The following is a 19,500-nucleotide window of genomic DNA, read 5'->3' as shown; positions in this document are numbered from 1 at the left end:
GCGCCATCTTGGACGGCCCTCAGGACACTCCGCCCCCAGAGTGACACCACAGGCAGCGCCTACACTTCCCATGATTCCCCGCTCCCGCCGCGCGGGGGTGCAGTGCGGGCGGCTCCCGGCAGGGGGCGCTGCAGCGGGGTGGGGTGGGCGGGGCCGTTGCCGTGGTGACGCGGGCGCGAGGCCCCCCCCGGCGGCGGCGGCGGCGGCGGCGATTGGCCGCGCGGGCGCGCGCGGTGCGGTGGCGTCAGGGCGTGCGCGGTGACGCGCGGGGCCGGGGGTGACGGGGACGCGGGGCCGGGAGGGGGGGGCGCGACGGCAGGAGCGGGGCCGCGCGTGAGGTGAGCGGGGCCGCGCGTGAGGTGAGCGGGGCCGGGGGAGTGCGAGGGGAACGGGGCCGTGAGGGACCGGGGCCGTGAGGGACGGCAGGAGTGAGGGGCAGGGCGTGTGGGGCACCGAGAGTGTGAGGGACAGGAGTGCGAGAGGCTGTGAGGGGCTGGGGGTGTGAGGGGCTGGGAGTGTGAGGGGCTGGGGGTGTGACAGGGTTGGGGCAGGGGGTGTGACAGGGTTGGGGCAGGGGGTGTGAGGGACTGGAGTTGGTGCAAAGGGGATTGTAGGTTTGAAGAGCTGAGAGGTGAGAGGCATCAGGGACTTTAGGCTGTAGTTTATCTCGGGAAATCAGAGGAGACTACGGACGGGACATGGCTCACACGAGAGGAGGTTTAGGGGGACAGTGTGACTGTCTGCTGTGCCAGGGTGGAGTGGTGTAGGGGGAACTGGCCTGAGGATTGAGGATATCGAGCACTCATAGGAGTCTGGGGCTGGAAGGAGGAGAAGCAAGAGGGTCAGGATGGACCTTGAGCAATGCATCCGGTTAGGGGCTGCTTCAGGAGGGAGGATCTGAGATTCCTTTCTCATCCCTCATATCTGCCCATTCCACTCCCTCCTTCCCTGAGATCCCAGATGAAGGACGTGTCTGTGGGAAGGAATAAGATGTGCTGTAGGGTCTGGACACTGCCTGCCATGGTCCTGCAGAGGGGTCTGAGCAGTAACTGTCCCATGAATCAGAGTCCCACTGCTGGTTGCAGTGTTGGTCTCTAAAACAGTGACCTGTGGGTTGAGGCAGCCCATGTCCCATTTCTTGTTTCTGCTCTCCTCTCCTTTCCTCCTGCCCTCTCCATGCAAATCCCTTGTTGCCTTCAGCAGAGTATCCTCTTCTGTACAAACACGCTCCAGGCTGAGGTGGGAGTTTTCCTGATGACTTGGCATGTGTCAGCCAGGGACAGCAGAGGAAACATCCAGGTGGGATGTGCTGGCAGGTTTCCTCCATGCCCTGCTGAGCTGGTACAAGTGTTGCCTTGTGTGTGGTGTGATGGGCATGTCCTGGCATTTAGCTGTGAGCAGGACAAGGTGAGCCAGGCATTTAGTTTTAATTCTCAGATGTCTGGCAGCAGCAGCAAAACACTCTGGTCTGCAATGAGAGCGAGTTCAGGGTGTGATTTGTGCACTCCCTGCCTGTGATTCAGCCCTCGTTGACAGTGTCAAGGCTAATGCTGTGTTACTGAATGGGGATGAGCTTTATTGCTGGTGGAGGTGGAGAAAACCACCTCCTGATGTGCCAGTGGGGATGGAATGACTTTGGTATTGTTCTTTGTCAGAGAGATTAAAGAGAAACTTTGTCAGGATTGTTTAGAAAAAGCTAACTTCCATGTTGTGGGAGAGAGGATGAGAAACCTGCTGTGCTGTGAAAGTGAAGCTCCTGAGGGCAGTTTTGTGGCCCCACTGAGGCAGAGGCTGGTGCTGGATCCACACTTGGCAGAGCTCTGGGCTGTCCTCAGTCACCTCTAAACAGGGCAATCACTGCCTTCAAGAGGATGTGGCTTTGACATCACTGATTGGGAAATCCTGATGTGATTGATGCTCCAGTCCAAGGGACTTGGGTCATATTTTTGGATCTCACACTTGTGCCCTCCTCTGGATGTGCCTTGATCCTGTAGGGAACATCCACCACTCTCAGGCCACTGGGATTCTCAGCTTTTGAGGCAGGAGATTCATATTCTTTTTTCCTCTCTCCTGCCACTGCCATGTCAGACCTGGAAGGATGTGCTGCACTGGGGGTTCACTCTCAGCGCAGCACTCACAGGTTGCTGCTGAGCTCTCTGGCCTGGTAGGGGCTGGTAATGCTGGTGTGATGCTGGTTTGTTGCTGATTTGTTGCTAGTTTATTTCTGGTCCTCAGCTGCCTCACAAATTGTCCCATGTCAAGGGCAGCAATACAAAACTGAGCTTTTCTGTCGGAGTGGGAGGAGCAGCTAAGCCTGGGTAATGTCAAGGAGGGTATGTGGGTGCAAATAGCATCATGTTCACAACATCTTTGTTTAATGTTTTAGTCCAGTTAGTCTGCATAACTGTCTAAAAATAGGACATATTTTCTCTAAGTCCTCTAGTTCAAAGCCTCATAAGCCATTTTTTTTTCCCGGCAAAAGTCTCTTCCTTCTCTTTTTAGCCTGAAATTCATACAAGGCAAAGTTATCAGGAAAACCAAGAAGAGTGAATGAACTCTGTTGAATCCTTAAGTTTCAGCCACCCAAGAGGAAGTTCATTAAAGTTGCAGGAACTTTCTGGCAGCCTCTTGAAGGTGAATTAAGCAAGCTGAGTAAACAAGCAGCCTTGTGGCCACCACAGACCTTTTTCTAGCATCAACTTTGTGCATTGTCATAAGAGCTCAGGGTCATCAGCCTCTGGCTTCAGGTGACTTAAGGCAAAGGTGACATCCATGGTGAGGGGATGGGGCTGTCTCTGCTGGGACAGCCCAGGGTTTGCTCTACCTCCTGGCCTTGGGACAGATGCAGCCTGTGGCAGCGGCCCCCTGGAGTCACCCTGGCCCAGGGTTTCAGCGTGCGAAAGAGGGAGTATGTGTTTAAATTTCAGAGCTGCCGCTGGACCCAGCCCAGTGCTCCCAGCGGCATAAATATCTGGCCTTCAGCACAGCCGTGGAAACTTGCTCTCTGTCCTCCTGCAGATTGCTCCAGGCCTTGGCTGTGGGGGCTGACATGGTGACCGAGCGGTGGCTTTCGGCAGCAGGCAGACGGGGACAGCTGCTCCGCAGAGGTAACAACCCTTCCCCTTTGCACGCAGGCCACCGACCCAGGCACTGAGCAGTGTTTCTGAAAACTAGGGGTAGGAGAGAGCCTGGGAAGAGCAGTTTGCTTCCAGCAAGTTTCCCTTTGTCCATGAGCTTAAGCTTTCTGAAATTTCATTTTAAACATAAACTCCATACTGTATTTTTGTTCAATTTCTGAATATGATCTTATGGGTTACTTTAGGAATACACTGCGAGGACTGTAGTCTAATCCTGCTCTCCTCAGCTGGCTCTTGCTGTCAAAGCACAATGACATAGCATTTAATTATTTCACTGATATTTATGACTGAAATTGGCTCTTGTAGATGAGGGAGGGCACATGAGATCCAGGGCTGCATGTGGGTAACCAATCACCAAAAAAATCCCACACACAACCCGGCAGCGGTGCCAGTGCTGTCTGTCAGTTCAGACAAAGCTGAGCAGGTCGTGGCAGAGGCAGGACAGGGGTTTGGAGGAGATAGTTGGGCAGGATTTGAGGTGGTCCTGATAGGGGTTTGTAGGAGGTGGTCAGCGGGATCATGGGCAGGCACCGTCCTGCCTGCGACCTCTGAAGTGATTCCTGGAATCAGCGGTGCCGAGGTTGTCTGCACGTGGCTGTGGGTGTGTGTTTGTGTGTTTGCCTCAACACAGGACTGAGGTGTTGAGCTGTTGTGGGTTCTGTGTCAGATTGGTGCAATGGTTACGCCATCTCTGTTCTGGTATTCGAGACACAGACTTCTAAGGATCTTCACAGTGTGTGGAGAGGATTTTATAATGAGCCCCGGGAGGCTTTGCTAATCAGAAGAGCATTGTTGTACAGAATTGCTTTCTGGTGTTGATGGGCTCTGTCTTTCTTTTGTGATGCCTTTTGAAAAATATGTATTTTTGTACAGTACATCTTGTTGCCCTTCGGGGAATATTTTGTCTGTGGTTGTTGAATTATGGACTGGAAATCTGCAAATGTTCTTGGAGACTGAAGGATTGGCACAACAAGAGACTCTTGGGCTCCTCTGAACAACAGAACCTGACATACAAATGATGTTTTAATTGGGTGAGATGATGTTCCAGCGCTTATGCCTGAAAGGTTATTTGCTGTCAGAGCCCAGTCTGGCTTGCCCTGACGATGACATTTTAGATGTTAGGGGTTTTGTGGTTGTGTTGTACTGATTCTTTCGCTTAGAGCAGGAACAAACTGATAACCACAGATTCATCGGGCTGTGATGCTGCTTCTCATCAGGTGCTGCAGAGTAATCTCTGCTTTTTCCAGAAGGGTCTCTGTTCAGAGATGCACTGCTGCAGTAATTTTGGAGACTCTGGGAAAGTCTGGACAAGCAGAAGTGATTTCCATAGTGAGGACAAGTAAGATTTTTCTGTAGCACTAGTTTTATTTTTTTGTTAATACTCTGAAATGTGCTTGGCTTGGCAGAATGCCTGGGAAATTACTTTCCCAAAGCAGGGTTTAGAGTGGAATGATTGATGTGCCAGTATGAATCCTTTTGGTCAAGAAGATTGTGAAATGCATCTTCCCCAAAATATATGTTTTGAGATGATGTTCACTGGAACCCTATTTGACTGTAGGAAGGGTTCAGAGCAGAACTGACTAAAGACATAACTTAGTTTCATTATGACTTTTTGAAATGCTTTAAAATTCACTGTTTCCGTCACAGTGTCTGGAAAATGTCTGTGTTCTCCAAGGCTTAGCCAAGAGCTTGTGAACATCTGGGATCGTTTTGGTCAGGTCTGTTTGGCTTTGCAAAGGCCTCTGAAATGCATGTCTATGTTGGGGTGCTTTCTTGGGGATTTTACAGAGATGCTCTCCTCAAAGTTTTGAGTTTTGGGGAGTCTGTGGTTTGTAGGGGAATCCTGACCATGGAGGAGGAAGTGGCAGGATGAAAGCACAATCCAGAAACACAAGTGTCTGTTATGGTGCTGGGTCAAGCCAGAACCCATCTCTGGGGCTGGGGCATAGCCTGGTAACCTCCACATTATCCAAAGCTGTTGCTGCATTTCCTGATGTGCCCTGGTCTGGGAACTGGAACTTGAAATAACAAGAACCAGGACATGCATGTTCAACCCTTAACAAATATGTGGGTTGGAGACAGGGAATGGTTTTGGTGATTAGAAAGAGCAGATGAGCTGATAGGGAAGCATTTCTTTGATGGGCTGTTAAGACAGACTTTACTGCGAAACACATGCCTATCTCATTAGGACAGGCTTTGTCAGGCCTTTCCTGGCAGAGCTTGTGTGAGATGGCTTCAAAAAAAAGCAATGCTTTGTGCAGTCATCTTGTTGATGGGAACCTAAGCTCGAATCCCTATCCTGCCTGACTTGTTACAAGCGTTTCTCAGTGGAACTCTTGATTTCATCAGAATGCAATCTGGGATATTTCTGAAAATGGCCAAATCAGCTTTTCACCTTAAAGTTGTTTATATGGATTCTGCTGGAGATGTTGACTCTAGAAAGCTCTTAACCCCATGAGGGCTGATGGTCAGAGACCCACATCTCTGAAAACATTTATGGGTTCTCATGTCCGTGGGGTAGAACTTGTGCTGTGGAACTTAGGGACATGGGGATCTCTGGAAAAGGGTTGTTGGTGAGCACGAACTGGAGGAGCCTGATGAGCTGCCAGCAGCTGGCTGTGTCAGGAAGCAGTAGCTGTTGGCTGGCTGTGAGCTCTGTGGCTCACCCTGGACCCCCAAGATGCTGCCAAAGGCATGAGGATGTTATGAAAGGTGTGAATACTTCGCTCAAGCATTTTGTTTTCTGGGGGCTGAGGCAGAAATCCAAATGGTCAGAGCACACTGTGAGTCTTGGCAGGATCACACTGACACGGTCGCTGCTCCTTTCCCTGCTGAAAAGGCAGGGGAATCTCTGTTGTCCAGGCAGCTATTGCTGTGTGAATGTGGCCAAAAATAGTAAGGAAACAGCATTCCCATCTAATTCCCTGAGAGGATGTTGTACTAGTTTGTGTGGAGAAGTGATTCTGGTGTGTTCTCTGGAGGTTTTCTCAGGGAGATGTGTGCAGTCAGAGCGGGACCCCTGTGTTTTCCTGCTCCGTGGCTGAAGGGGAGCTGCAGCAGACACAGCAATCTGCTCCATCCGTCTCGCTGCGCATGTTCCTGGCCCTGCTGAATCATCCAACTTGTGCCTGGGCACAATTGCTCTCTGTCAGCTGCATCCTGGGATCAGAGCAGCGTGGCTGATGCCCAGGGTATTTTGCTAAAGTCTACAAAACCAAGTAGCACTTTTCTGGGAGTCCAAGTGTAAACATAACAAAACTTACAGGCTGATGGATTTATTATTTTTCCTGGTTAGTCCACAGGATCTAAAATCTGTTGCTGCAAAGAAGAGGAGCCTTGCTATTGGTTTTGTGGCCATTTTCCTGCATCTGGGAACACTGGCAATGTAGCAGTAAAACCCAGGGCCCTGTTGGATGTTTGGCTCCACACAGAAGGCTGCGTGCATCTGTGTGATCTTAAGTGACTCATCACTCAACTGCCCCCCGTTTTTTGCACCCATTGCTTTTCTGGGGAGCTGATTGCCCCTTCCAAAGCAGCAGTGGCACTTTCTGGTGTCTCAGTGACCCTGAGACTTTGGGGAAATCTAAGCTGGTGTGTGCAGCTTCCAAATTTGGTCTCACTGACCACCAGCAGTGCTCCTGTTCAGAGCCACAGCTTGTTCCGCTCACCACTTTCTTGGAGTTCCATTTCAGTGCTGCTCTGAGTCTGTAACACCCTGTGCCCACTGTGCCTTGGGAAGTGGTGTTGCTGCTTCTGTGAGCTCCTCCCTCACCAGGCCTGTTCTATAATTACTGATGTTCCTGAAACCAGATCCTTCCACGTGTCCTGCTCAGGTTTGGGAGGACAAGGGGTCCCTAAGCAAAGTGACTGCCTTGGAGTACAGCCAAGAGGACTTGAGCACTTTGGGAAAGCGTCATCTTGCAGTGGTTCAGTGAATTCTGAGCCTTCAATCTCCTCGCCTTTGGGATGCTAAAGGAAAGGGGAATATATCCTAGACAGCTCTGGCATACGAGTGCCAGGTTTGCAGTGTGATCCCAAAGCATTGCCAGAGTTTCACAGCCGTCTCTTCTGTGCCCTGGGCTGTGGGGGGATGATCCTCTCTCCTTGCCAGACTTAATGATCTTCTCAAATAGCAGCACTTCTGTGCCATTTCCAGCACTGAGAAGTCCCAGTGGTGTCACCTTTCCAGTACCTGCTTGTTTCCTGGCTGCTGTCCTTGTTCCGATGGGTCAGACCCACGTGTCCCTCCTGGCCAGAGGCACTTTGGGCTGTCCTGAGTTGACCACTACACACAAATACCAGTCAGCAGTTGGCAGAGTGAGACGCACCAGTTTATTTCCTGAAAGTCATCCTGGAAATGCCTTGTACAGGAATGTACAACAGGAGAAGATGGTCACGAGCAGTGCAGGGAGCTGACCTGGGGCTGGGCAAGCCAGGCCTGGGAGTGTGACTGCAAACAGGTGTCAAAATCTGTAATACAGGGATAAACAATGACACTTGGCACTGATCTATTGCTCTGCACTTCCAAAACATGCTGTCTCCATGAGCTAACACAGCCAGGGAAAGATCAGGAAGGAAGCACTGCAAAAATCCTGGGTTTGTTTCTTTGTGGTGGGTTTTGGTTTTGGTTGGGTTTCTCATTTATGATCACAAAAATGGAAGTAGAGGACTTGACCAAATTTGCTGCAGATCATGGAGCAGCACTTGAAGTAAGAGCTAACAACTGCACAGCTCTTCCCTGCCTGCCCTGCTGTCAGCCACGGAGCCTGATGAGGGCAGGAAGTCCCTCTGCTGGGAAGCTGTTGAGGGATGATTTCTCTGTCTTTCCCATATCTGCCATCTCAAGATTTTGGAGCACATCTCACGCATACTTGCAGCTGCTGGAGCCAGGGATGGCTGCAACTCCTGGAGAAGAGCAGCCTGGCAGAGCCTGCTTTGCACATGGCTGAGAGTTCAGTGCCCAAAGTCTGCTATTTTTCTGTGTCTGCAATACCTCTTGCACTCTGAACAAAGCCAGCAGCAAGTTCCTTTTGAAGCAAAATGTCACCACCTGGTTTTGGGGACAGCATCAATCATGGTACAAAAAGAAAAGAGTCTGGCAAGTTCTGTAACCTTTTTAATGAGCTGGGGGTTTTTTCCCCCCCTCAGTGCCCAGGAAGTGTGTGAGTTAAAACATGCAATAGATGTGTGATTCACTTTGGCAAGCCAGGCTGCTCAAGGCAGCTGAGGGAATCTCCTGTACCCTGTGTGACAAGTCCCTGAGTAATTAGCAGCAGCTAATGGTCATGGCAGCTCTGGCAGCACCCCTCTGCTTAATGAGCCCAGCACAGGGAAGCACAGGTGGTGCACACCGAGCAGCCTTGGAGAGAGAATCGCAGGACTGGACTCTGGGCCATGATACAACATCTAAGCAGATGCTTCAAGTGGAAGAATCTGGCCCAGAATGTCCATCCTGGTCAGTGCTGTGTGGGAGGGCTCTTCCTTGCTAGCTGTAGTAGTTTATTTTTGTGTGTAGCCTGCCTTGCGGCCAAGAGTTTGAGTAAGGGAGGAAACACTCAGCTAGTAAGTGCTGCTGAGATCTCATTGGCTAATGTGGGGATATGCTGATCTTCAGGAGCAAACATAAACATGTTTTCAGTGTTCGTCTCTCCTGTTTTGTACTCTTAGTTACCTTTCCTGTATTGCAGCATCTGCTCAGCTCTTATTTGGCTTTTATTAGTAGTAGCTGACGTATAGGGGGAGGAACAGAAACTGGTACTTGGTCAGCAGATCCTGGAAGCAGTGACACTACCTGAGGAAGTCTGCAAAAGGTGGTCAGCCAGCAGCAATCACATCTCCTTTATGGATTCAGGTCAGTTTTCAATGGTGGATTCAAAATGTGCTGCGCATCACAGTGCTGCCCTATGGAGGGCTGAGTTCTCATCTCACTCCTTCTGTTTCTTTTGGCTGTGAATTTGGTGAATGTTCTTGTCCAGAGGAATAAACACAGGCAAGGAACACTCCCATGGTATATTGGTTTCCTTTTGCCATTCCTTACAACCTCTTTTATAGTACAGTTGTTTTGAGCAGATCAACTCTGTGACTTGACTCTTGGGAGGTTTGGACCTTTCTTTGATGCTTTGCTTTGCCTGGAAACTCTGAGCTTGGCTCCAGGATCTATGTCCTAATCAGCAGGATTGGCTGCCAGGGGAACTGCCAGGCCACAGGGGCACAAGCTGTTGGTTGATGAACTGGAGGCTTGGATCCTGATTAGCTCTGGAGAAGTACTACCTTCTTGCAAGGAATCCACACTGAAGATTTATCTCCTTTTAACTTTTATTCCTGTTTTTTTCCTCTTCTGGTTTTGCCACGTCTGTCTCACTATTCCCACTGATGGTTTAGCTTGGCTTAGATGCCAGCTTCTAGGAAAGACAAACCTGTTGCCCAAGCTGTTTGCAGCCAGCAGGCATCAGCCCAAGCCCAGAGCCAGCAAACAAACCCTCCCTGCACTGGCTGCAGAGGAAGCTGCTGGCTCAGCCAGGATTACCAAAGCTCCTTGGAACAGGCACTGGAGCAAGGGCACAGCAATTCATGAGATGCTTGCCCTCTTGCTCATTCCCATCCTGTGGGAAGAGGGAGGAAAATAGCTTTGCTAGATCCTCTGGATATGCTTAGGAAGAAATTCACAGTCTCCATCCTTGTTTCCATCAGTGTCCTGTGACAGCTGCTGAATGGAAGAAAGGGGTGGGTGTCTGTGGCAGGCAGAAATCTCTGCCCATCTTCCTGCAGCTTGAAGCTTGTGTGCTGTGCTCTGGCACGGGACTCAGCCAAGAGGAGGAGACCAAGTTATCCCTTCTCCTGCTCTGGCAACTTGGCCACTGGATGTGGAGGCACCAAATGGCTGGAGAGGTCCTTTGGCTGAAAGGGTGGAGATGGGGCCTTTGGCTGTCCTTTGTCATCCCCAAAGATTCTGGACTGCGGTGCTGGCAGGACAGGTCCCTCCTTATGCTCAGAGTTTGGACAAACCTCTGGAGAGCTCCAGCTTCCCAGACTCCCCTGTTCCCACTGAAGGGCTTGCAGGGGAACCAAGGGGAGCATGTGAATCTCCACAGTCTCTGCCTGCTGCTTCAGTGCTGTCCCTGGTGCAGGGAAAAGGGCTGAGGTCTCTCTCCTGCTGGGCCCTCTGCCCAGCTGGCTGGCTCCTTGAAGGCATGCACAGGCATGGCCATGCCCTGCCCTTTACCCAGCTAGCAGTGGCTGCCTTGGCCTTTCATCTGCCAGAGGCAGGGGCTGCAGCCTCCCCGTGTGAGATCAATTCTTTTTTTCCAGTCCTCTCCCTCTATCCCAGTTGTTTAGAAAAGGGGAAGGGCTGAGGGAGAGGCAGGTGTGAGAAGAGCTCCTGCAGCTCCCCTCTGCCCAGGCCCCTGAAGTCTTGGCCTGCAAGGAGATAGATAAACAATACATTCGAGGCCTTCTGGTAAAAGCTTTTCTCTCTCTGGCTCCCCAGCCACTCTCAAAGGGTGGGATTCACATCCATATCCTTTCCGTAATGCCTGTGTGCACGAGTAGCCTTAGCTGGAGGCCTGTGGAGCTGTCTCTCTGTCTCATCCTCTGCTTTCCCCCTCCTCACACCCATCCAAGACTGACTCCAAGCACAATTTTAGAGTTGCTTTTTTGGGTTTTGGGGAGCAAACTGCATGCCAAAAACTCGCTGCTGCCCTGGGAGCACATTGCCCTGAGTAGAGTTGGTGGATGGAGGACAGCATGTCAGGGATGTGCCCAATTATTCCAACATGTCCCATGAGACATCTGGGGCAAAGCAGAGAGCTCTGTCTGCAGTGGGTTTAGAGCAAGAGGCTTGTGCTGGATGCCAGGGAATCTAATGAGCTGCTCATTAAACTGCTGCAGGATGGATTTTCCACTGTAGGCAAGCTTCTCCTGCCACAAGCTTCCCCCACTAACTGCTCTTCCAGGCAAAAGTGCTTCCCTGATGTTTGTGTGATCATTTATATATAACCCTGAAAACGGTGAAGTTCATTACCCTCCATCTCCAATGAATAGGTTTTCCTGCCTGTCTGCCATGTCCCACTGCGTGGGATGTGTGAGCAGAGGCCAAGGATAACACAGCCCTTCAATGGTCCCTCAGTGCTCGTGTGGAGGCACGGGAAGGGAGCACCCCTCTGCCTGCTCCTGCTGCCAAGGAGCACAGGGCAGTGTGCTCACTGCTGCCACTAATGTACCACACCTGGAAACAAAGCCACCTGTCCTGCAGTCTGAATTCCCTGTGTGGAGGGAAAAAATAAAGCCCCCTCAGCCACAGGAGAGCCAGGCTTTGGTGCAGCACCAGCTCCAGGTGTAACTTGTGTCCTGGCTTTGTGGCGTGTTTGTGTTCACCCTCCACCTGCAGGTTTTGTTCTCTCCCTGAGCCGCTTCCTTGCTCTTTCAGGGAGTTCTGACCTTGATGTCTTTCCAGCAATCTGAGGATCTGGCTGCAGCTCAAGTTTGAAGTGCCAGGTGTGAGGGTCTGCTGCAGGAGGGCAAAGAAATCCAGAGAGTCCTGGGTCACTGCTGCTCTCCCTCAGAAAGCCCTGAGCTGTGCTGTGGGCTTGGGCATGGGGCACAGACCATCCCAGAGCTTGGGGTTGCCCTTATACAAGGCCCCTGCAAGATCCTGCATTAGTTTAATTTGGGTCTACAAATTGAGGCTTTCTTGGTTGAACCTGGATTTCAGTGACTTTCCCGATGGCTATTTCTCCACTTAAAAATAACTCTCTTAAGGAAGTGGATGGAACTTTACATAAGATGGGCTTGAGATATTAATTATTCAGTGAAGAGTCAGTTTAGGAATCAAGATCCAGTGTGGTTGGGAGGGAGGTGGGAATGTCTCTGCCATGGTACCAGTGCTGCAGCGTTTGGACGGCTGGAGCTTTTTGTGGGCTCTTTGGGATATGGAGTAAGGCAAACAAGGAACGGAAGTGTGTGGGGGAGGATGGGGCCGTTCCTCCCACAGGAAACCCAGGATTAAGACACTGGTTGGATTGTGTGGCTGTTGGGATCGCACTGCTGGACCCCGTGGCTGAGCACGGCCCGGCAGCTGCGCAGAGCAACAGCAACACGTTCAGCCCTGCTCTTGGCAGAGGAGCCGAGTGAAAACAAACACAAAGGCTGTAGCTGGCAGCACTCTGATGGGAAGGAGTGTGACTGTAGGGCCAACAGGAAGCCATCAGTCTTGTAGATGGCTTGCACGGGCCAGGGACTTTCAGCCACTGCGTGCTGCTGCACTGAGCCCTGCTCCCCCAGTATCTTCCACCCACGGGCACAGTGCACCCTGATCAGCTGCTGCTCCCAGTCCAGGCTCTGCCATGGCCAGGCAGGGACAGAGGGTGAAGCCAGCCCTAATTTGATCCTTCTGGAGGTGTTGACTCTACCAGACCCTGGCCCTGGCTGTTACCATCACGTCCCAGGTCACTGGCAGCTCTGGGGGACATTGTCTGGGGCAACATTTCTGCTATGGGATTTGTAAGCTGGGGACCTCTGATCACTGGGTGGCATCTGGGCTGGTTTGTGGTCTGTTGGGCTTTAAAAACAATGCTGTGAGCTTTTGCTTCCTTGACTCCTCTAGAATGTTTTTTCCAGAGTGCAAAGGGATCTGGAATGGGCCCTGCTCTGCATGTCTCACTGGCTGAGGAGCAAGCACAGAGCAGGACTGGTGTGGCTGGTGACACTTCCCTGCTGCTGAGCTGCTCCGTGCAGGTACTCAGTGGTCTCTCTCCATGTCCTGCAGGGTAGCAGCAACAGCCTGGTGGGGTCCATCTTGGATAGACGCGGATGATGCCAGAGCTATGACAGGGATTGCAGTCTTGGCACTGAGGGGTGATCAATTATGGAACAACTACAGGAGGAAGTACCTGAGGTCAAGGAAGAGGAAGAGGAAGAGGCAGTGATGGTGGCAAGTGGAACCTCAGACCCATCTGGAGGACCAGACAGCTCACTGCCTTCAAGCAGCTACACAGGTGAGTGGAGCCACAGGAGCTCATCCTGTGGAGCATCCAGGCACCCACAGCCCCAGGCAGTATGCTTAGCTGCAAGGACAGAGGATCTGTTCTTGGATGGAGTTCAGCTGGTTTTAATCTCTACCCTTTGTGAAATAATGCTCCAAGTTATGGAGAGGCTTATTTCTTCCTCTGAGGTCACTGCACAACTATTAGCAATGGGTTTTGGAGTAGCAATTAAAAGGACAGGCAGGTAACATTGTGCTTCAGAGCAAGGGGCCTCCCAGGGTGCTTGGGAATGCTTCCTTGGACACTTCTTGAGGTCCTCAGAACAAAGTGATTGTAGGAGGTGGGATTGTGGATGCAGAAGAGGCTCCTCCAGAGCCCTTGATGTTCCAGCTGGGATGTCCTGTGCCAGCAGCTGGCCAATCAGGGATTAAAAAATCTGCTGGTTGATGTTTCATTGCCAGGACATGAATGCCAGAGGGAAGAAAGGAGCATTGATGTGGAGCTTGAGCTTCTGGGGCATTCTTGGCTCTGTTCATGGCATTTGCCTGCAGCTGGTGCCAGACTCCAGATGTGATACCAGGCAGGACAGGGCTGGAAAACCCTCCTCAGCCCCACGGGTGGAGGAGCTGGCCAGGCCAGGAGCTGGGCCTGGAAGGACATGTCCCTGTGTGTGTTTGCAGACCTGTCACAGAGCTCCTCTCCCTCGCTGTCGGACCAGCTGCAGCTGGGCTGCGAGGAGGCGGCGCTGGGAGCGCTGAACGTGGAGTGCAGGGTCTGCGGAGACAAAGCCTCGGGCTTCCACTACGGCGTGCACGCCTGCGAGGGCTGCAAGGTGAGTCCCAGGGACAGCTGGGGTCAGCAGTACCAAACAGGGGTTAGATCCCAGGGACTGGGCTGCCTCCTCACACGAGCAGATTTGCAGCAAAACAGGGATTGATTGTAAAAAACTCAACCTGTCTAGAATGGGGCAAGTATAGGCAGGCATTAAATGCTGCCCTGGGAAGGGGGCTGAGATATGTATGGCCCAAATCTTGCCTTGTCATGCTTTGCTGTGTAAGACAAATCCATATTTCCCCACAGGGACCCTGAGTTTGCTTTTAAAAATAGTTTTTGTGCTGCAGATCAGCAGTGAACTGTGTATTTATCTCCCTGGGATCAGCGGCTGCAGCTTAGATGTTCATCTGGAATTCTTTCCCCTGCAGCAGATCCAGCAGGGTTGTGTTAGCAGCACAGGTCCTGCCAGACATTCCTGCAGGCTGGGGTTGGCCCATGGCTTGTTCCTCCATCCCCCTCTGTGGACTGCTGGCACAGTCACAGCACCAGGCATGGAGTGCCCCCACAATTCTTCCTCTTCCCCTTTCTGCCACCTTATGACCTCTCCCTGGGACAGAGACTCTGCTTGCATCAGAGAGAGCCAGGACTCCCCATCCTCACCCCCTTGAATCTCCCTGAAGCTCCTGGAGATAACAAACCAGCCTGAGCCCAAACCATAGGCACTGCTGCTCCATGTCCCCCTGCTCTCTGCCCACAGGGTTTCTTCCGCCGGACGATCCGCATGAAGCTGGAGTACGAGAAGTGTGATAGGAGCTGCAAGATTCAGAAGAAGAACAGAAACAAGTGCCAGTACTGCCGCTTCCAGAAATGCCTCTCTCTGGGCATGTCACACAACGGTGAGTGTCACTGCTGCCCGTGGGCAGCATGAGGGCTGGAGGGCCAGCTGCCCTCCTGTGAAGGGTGCCCATGGCCTGCTGTGCTTTAGCCCATGGCTCTTCTTGCTAGGGGATCATTCAAACCCAGTGCTTCAAGCATTTGACTTCTCTTCCCCTTTTCCTGTATAAGAAGGGGCTGTTCATTCCCATCATGCAGTACAGCTGCTGGCTCATGGCTGTCCCTTACGGACTGGCCCAGAGGGAACTGGACACACAAATTGTTCTTTGATACTGGGACTTTTAGACTACAGGTATAAGAATCTCAGACCCAGACAAGCAAAGGTGTTTATGTGGGAAGCAGGATTTGTGTAAGAGCCCAGAGGTATGGGATGGGAGTCTGGTGTGAGGAAGCACCAGTGGCTGATTCATGAAAGTGTTAATCTGGAGAAGCTGCAGCCTGGAGAAGGATTGTGTCATGTAGCTGGAGGTGTTCTCCAGCAGACCTGTCTGTCTGCAGTGACAGAACAAACTGTTCTCCAGCAGACCTGTCAGTCTGCAGTGGCTGCCTCTCTGGATGCATCTCCTGGGGTCCCCCTGCTGTCCTGACTCCCAGTTTTGCCCCCCAGCAATCCGCTTCGGGCGCATGCCAGAGGCAGAGAAGAGGAAGCTGGTGGCAGGGCTGACAGCGAGTGACATCAGCTGCCAGAACCCACAGGTGGCTGACCTGAAAGCTTTCTCCAAGCACATCTACAACGCCTACCTGAAGAATTTCAACATGACCAAAAAGAAGGCAAGAGGTATCCTGACTGGGAAGGCCAGCAGCACTCCAGTAAGTTCCCTCCCAGGGCAGGTGGGGTTGGCAATGGCCAGCATGGGGGACTGTTCTCTGGGAGATGCTGCATGTCTCCTTGTGGCTGTAGCTGTTCCACATGCATCATTCCCACCTGCAGCCAGGTGGGCTCTTCATGTCCTGCCCCTTGCTGGGAAAAATCCCATTGCTCTGCACACTTGTGCTGTGGTGGGTGGGCGCAGACTGCCTGGGTACTGTCAGCCCCAGAGACAGGACACAGGGACAGGCAGACAAACATGACTGTCCTGAGCAGAGCTGGCACCTCTCCCCCACCAGCAGATTCCCTAACTTGCTTCTTGTTCAAGCAGCCTTTTGTGATCCATGACATGGACACCTTGTGGCAGGCAGAGAAGGGGCTGGTGTGGAAGCAGCTGGTGAATGGCATTCCCCCCTACAAGGAGATCGGGGTGCACGTCTTCTACCGCTGCCAGTGCACCACGGTGGAGACCGTGCGGGAGCTCACCGAGTTCGCCAAGAGCATCCCCAGCTTCATAGGCCTCTACCTGAACGACCAAGTGACTCTGCTCAAGTACGGGGTGCACGAGGCCATCTTTGCCATGCTGGCCTCCATCATGAACAAGGATGGGCTGCTGGTGGCCAACGGGAACGGCTTTGTGACCCGCGAGTTCCTGCGCAGCCTGCGCAAGCCCTTCAATGAGATCATGGAGCCCAAATTTGAGTTTGCTGTGAAGTTCAACGCGCTGGAGCTGGATGACAGTGACCTGTCCCTGTTTGTGGCTGCCATCATCCTGTGCGGAGGTGAGCGGGTGCCCTCGGCTGTGCCAGGGTCAGGAAGAATCCTCCTTACTTAGAGGAGGGACTAGGGGAGCTGAGCTGCAGCTGGGCTTGAGGTCAGCCAGGGATGTCTCGGGGGCATGAGAGAAGAGCTGAACACATCCAAAACCAAAGCTTCTCTGTGGCAGTGATGCCTGGCAAGCTTGGACCAACAGCAAGGAATGTAGAAGTGGCATCTCCTCATGTGCTGCTGTGGGATACATTGTCCAAGGGCACACTTCTCCCCTTTCTAGCTGATGAGGTTGAAGTCACAGTGGGTGGGTGACAGTCCCTGGCTCCCTTTCCCCAGGAGCAGCATGTACTTTGGAGAGCTGCATCATGACCCTGCAGCTACCATGTTTCCTCTCCACAGACCGCCCCGGCCTGATGAACGTGAAGCAGGTGGAGGAGATCCAAGACAACATCCTACGAGCGCTGGAGTTCCACCTGCAGTCCAACCACCCGGATGCCCAGTACCTCTTCCCCAAGCTGCTGCAGAAGATGGCTGACCTGCGACAGCTGGTGACAGAGCACGCCCAGCTGGTGCAGAAGATCAAGAAGACAGAGACAGAGACATCTCTGCACCCACTTCTGCAGGAGATCTACAAGGACATGTACTAAGGACCTGTTATTTATGAGAATGAAGCCATGGATTCCCATCAAGACTCTTTGTACAGAAACAAAGAAAACCCTTCCCAGTGTCTTCCATTTCTCCTACTGGAAACTCTTTTCTCTGTGACCCTGACATACGGTACATAGGGCAAGATGCCGTCAGGATTTGCAGACACTTCCTGCTCGGCCAGGGCTTCCTTAACACACACTAACAAATCTGCAAAGCTGCTGTTCCCATTCCTATGGCCCAGCTCTGGCTGCTCCTGGAGTGGAGCAGCCACCCAGTTTACATGGCTCAGGCAGTGAGGGCACTGTGGCACCTCGAGTCCCCAGGGGCCAGCAGGGCCAGCACTTACAGTGTGTCTGTATTCTCTTGTTTGTTTGCACTCTGAAGATGTGGTCCTGAGCCATGGAGTCTGGGACAGTGTGATGAAAGGATGTTTCTGTCTTTCCCAAAGAAAAGCTCTGGAGTATCTGAACATGGGTAGGGCTGTCCCAGTGGAGACCCTCAGCTGCAGCCCCTCCTGTGCTCTGCAGTGTGTTCCTGTCTCCCAGCAGGACTGTGAGCTCTGCCTTCCCAGGTGCTGTGTGGGAGCCTTTGCTCCCTGGCACCCTCATTCCATAGGGAACGTGTCTATTGGCATCTCACTATGAGAGAGGCTGGGATGGGGAAGTAGGAGGGAAAGGATTTGACTCCTTAAAATTCACCTTCAGAGCAAAGGCACAAGAATCTGTGGCTTCCACAGGCTGTTCTGCACAGATGTGAGCTACAAAAAAGGTGTGTGGAGGGTCAGGGGCCTTGAGCTGGTCAGGGTTTGGTGTCCTGCCTCAGTTTCCCCTCTGTGAAAGGGACCTGGATTATCACATGCTGTCTGCTCAGAGCAGGAGCATGAGGATCTGTTAGTGCAGTGGTTGCAGAGAGCTTTGCAGCTGTAAATGCCAAGGATTTATAAACGGGGGTGGTTGGGATGTTCACAATGAGCAGGAGCTTCCAGTGAGTGTGGCTATGTCAGGGAAGCAGCCAGTCCTCCTCTGCCACTGTTCCCAAGAGTGGGAACAGCTCCAGGCTTGGGGGCCTGCCTGAACCCAGCACCATTCTGGGACTTTACCTCACAACTTCTCACAGCTGTAGTGAAACACCACGGAGCTGCCTGGACCAGGCCAGGCCCTGGTGTGGGGACTGTGTCACTTGGGCTCCGGGCAGGGGGAGGATGGACCTGGGAAGGGCTCGGTTTCCCTTTCAGGATAATGGTGTCTCATTAAGAAGAGACACTTCCCTGTCTGCAGCTCGTAGTCCCCTGTGTCCTGAGCAGCCTTATTAAAATACTGATATTCCCTAGGAGGCGTTGTGGGAGCAAATTACTTGGTTTTATTTTACTTTCCTCCTCTTCAGGGTAGCAGATTTCCCTGGTGCAATAATTCCTTTAAAACCCAAAGGGGAAGAGCACTGGGCTTTCCCTCCCCATTACAGGGCTGGCTGGTCCCAAACCTCCCCCTGCTGCCACACTCCACTCCTTTTGCCGTGCCTCAGTTTCCCTGCCCAGCCCTCCCTTCCCTACCTCGCAGGGATGTTGGGAATTACCGTTTCTGAAGCACTTTGAAGCCCTCTGGGGGAAGGCACTGGAGACACTCGTGTGCTGGTCGGAGTCCCGGGGGATTTGTCCTTCCCAAAAGGTGTCCCCACCCCGGCCGCAATGCAGGACTCGTGCCCATCACCTGGGAAACTTTTTGCTCTTCCTTCCTCGACAGTATAACAACCCTCAAAACTGAAATGTATATTTTTGCTAGAAGTACAAACCTCCAAGTGTTTTTAATAATATAAATAGTGTCCACAAACTGACTTGACTTTAAATAAATCTGAACTAAATATTTAAGAAACTTTGAGCGTCCAGCCTGTCTTTGTGGGATTTTTCTCAGCACTTAGGGGGTGCGGTCCGTGGGAGGATTTCCAGCAGAGGCTTTGGGATTTGCTGTGATTTCCAGGGATTTGCCATGATTCCTGGGGTTCTGTAATTCCCAGATCTCGTACCTGATGTGGTTTTCTTGCCTGCAAACCTAAAGCAGCCAAAAGAGCCAGTCCTGAGAAGGATCTCAGCCTCAGATTTGGGTGCTTCCTGCCCCAAATGCTGCGGGTGGAGCTGGAAATGAGGTGAAAACACCCCGAGAAGGGGAACAATGAGCTCTAGGACACTGCCCTTGGCTGTGGTGTAACACCTGAGTGTTATAAATTATGTCAAACAGCTAGGTCTATTGAGTTAGCAGCAATTTAATTGAATAACAATTTGATATAAATGAATACAATCTAATAAATATATTCAAATATATATATTTGGCAGTAACTAATTAAGTATGATTGAGGTTTGGATAAAGCATAAGCAAAACCGACCAGGGTATAGGGAGGGCTTCTCACCCTACCTCAAGTACAAAACGGAGCAATTCAAACTAAACTTGTATACTATAGGCTAATACATATTCATCAATAGTTCCCATAAATTCCC

At 51.9% G+C, this 19,500-nt stretch overlaps 1 protein-coding gene across 4 annotated transcripts; it reads left to right on the top strand.

Annotated features, from left to right (window-relative positions):
• The first annotated feature begins 254 nt into the window (after positions 1-254).
• On the top strand, positions 255-18,858 carry PPARD (peroxisome proliferator activated receptor delta). Of its 4 annotated transcripts, none has more exons than XM_083878519.1 (8): positions 255-338; positions 3,019-3,107; positions 12,901-13,129; positions 13,798-13,949; positions 14,649-14,787; positions 15,393-15,595; positions 15,925-16,375; positions 16,764-18,858. In XM_083878519.1, the coding sequence occupies exons 3-8, from the start codon at positions 13,000-13,002 to the stop codon at positions 17,009-17,011; spliced, it is 1,323 nt and encodes a 440-aa protein (XP_083734645.1). In that variant the 5' UTR covers positions 255-338; positions 3,019-3,107; positions 12,901-12,999; the 3' UTR covers positions 17,012-18,858. The 4 variants fall into 4 exon arrangements, with proteins under 4 accessions (XP_083734645.1, XP_083734648.1, XP_083734646.1 ...); XM_083878520.1 differs by lacking the exon at positions 255-338 and adding an exon at positions 341-359; XM_083878522.1 differs by lacking the exon at positions 3,019-3,107 and having other exon boundaries at positions 297-338.
• Positions 18,859-19,500: the final 642 nt, after the last annotated feature.

Source organism: Zosterops lateralis, assembly GCF_965231275.1.
Source record: "Zosterops lateralis genome assembly, chromosome: 26".
Classification (NCBI taxonomy): Eukaryota; Metazoa; Chordata; class Aves; order Passeriformes; family Zosteropidae; genus Zosterops; species Zosterops lateralis.
The sequence above is the reverse complement of the archived record's forward strand: the minus strand, read 5'-3'. Positions and strand labels throughout refer to the sequence as shown.

Bases quoted from the DNA above. Each gene is read 5' to 3' on its own strand.
- PPARD (XM_083878519.1), top strand. From the start codon at position 13,000: ATGGAACAACTACAGGAGGAAGTACCTGAGGTCAAGGAAGAGGAAGAG. The intron at 13,130-13,797 runs GTGAGTGGAGCC...GTGTGTTTGCAG, and splicing joins GCCTTCAAGCAGCTACACAG to ACCTGTCACAGAGCTCCTCT. The intron at 14,788-15,392 runs GTGAGTGTCACT...TTTGCCCCCCAG, and splicing joins TCTGGGCATGTCACACAACG to CAATCCGCTTCGGGCGCATG.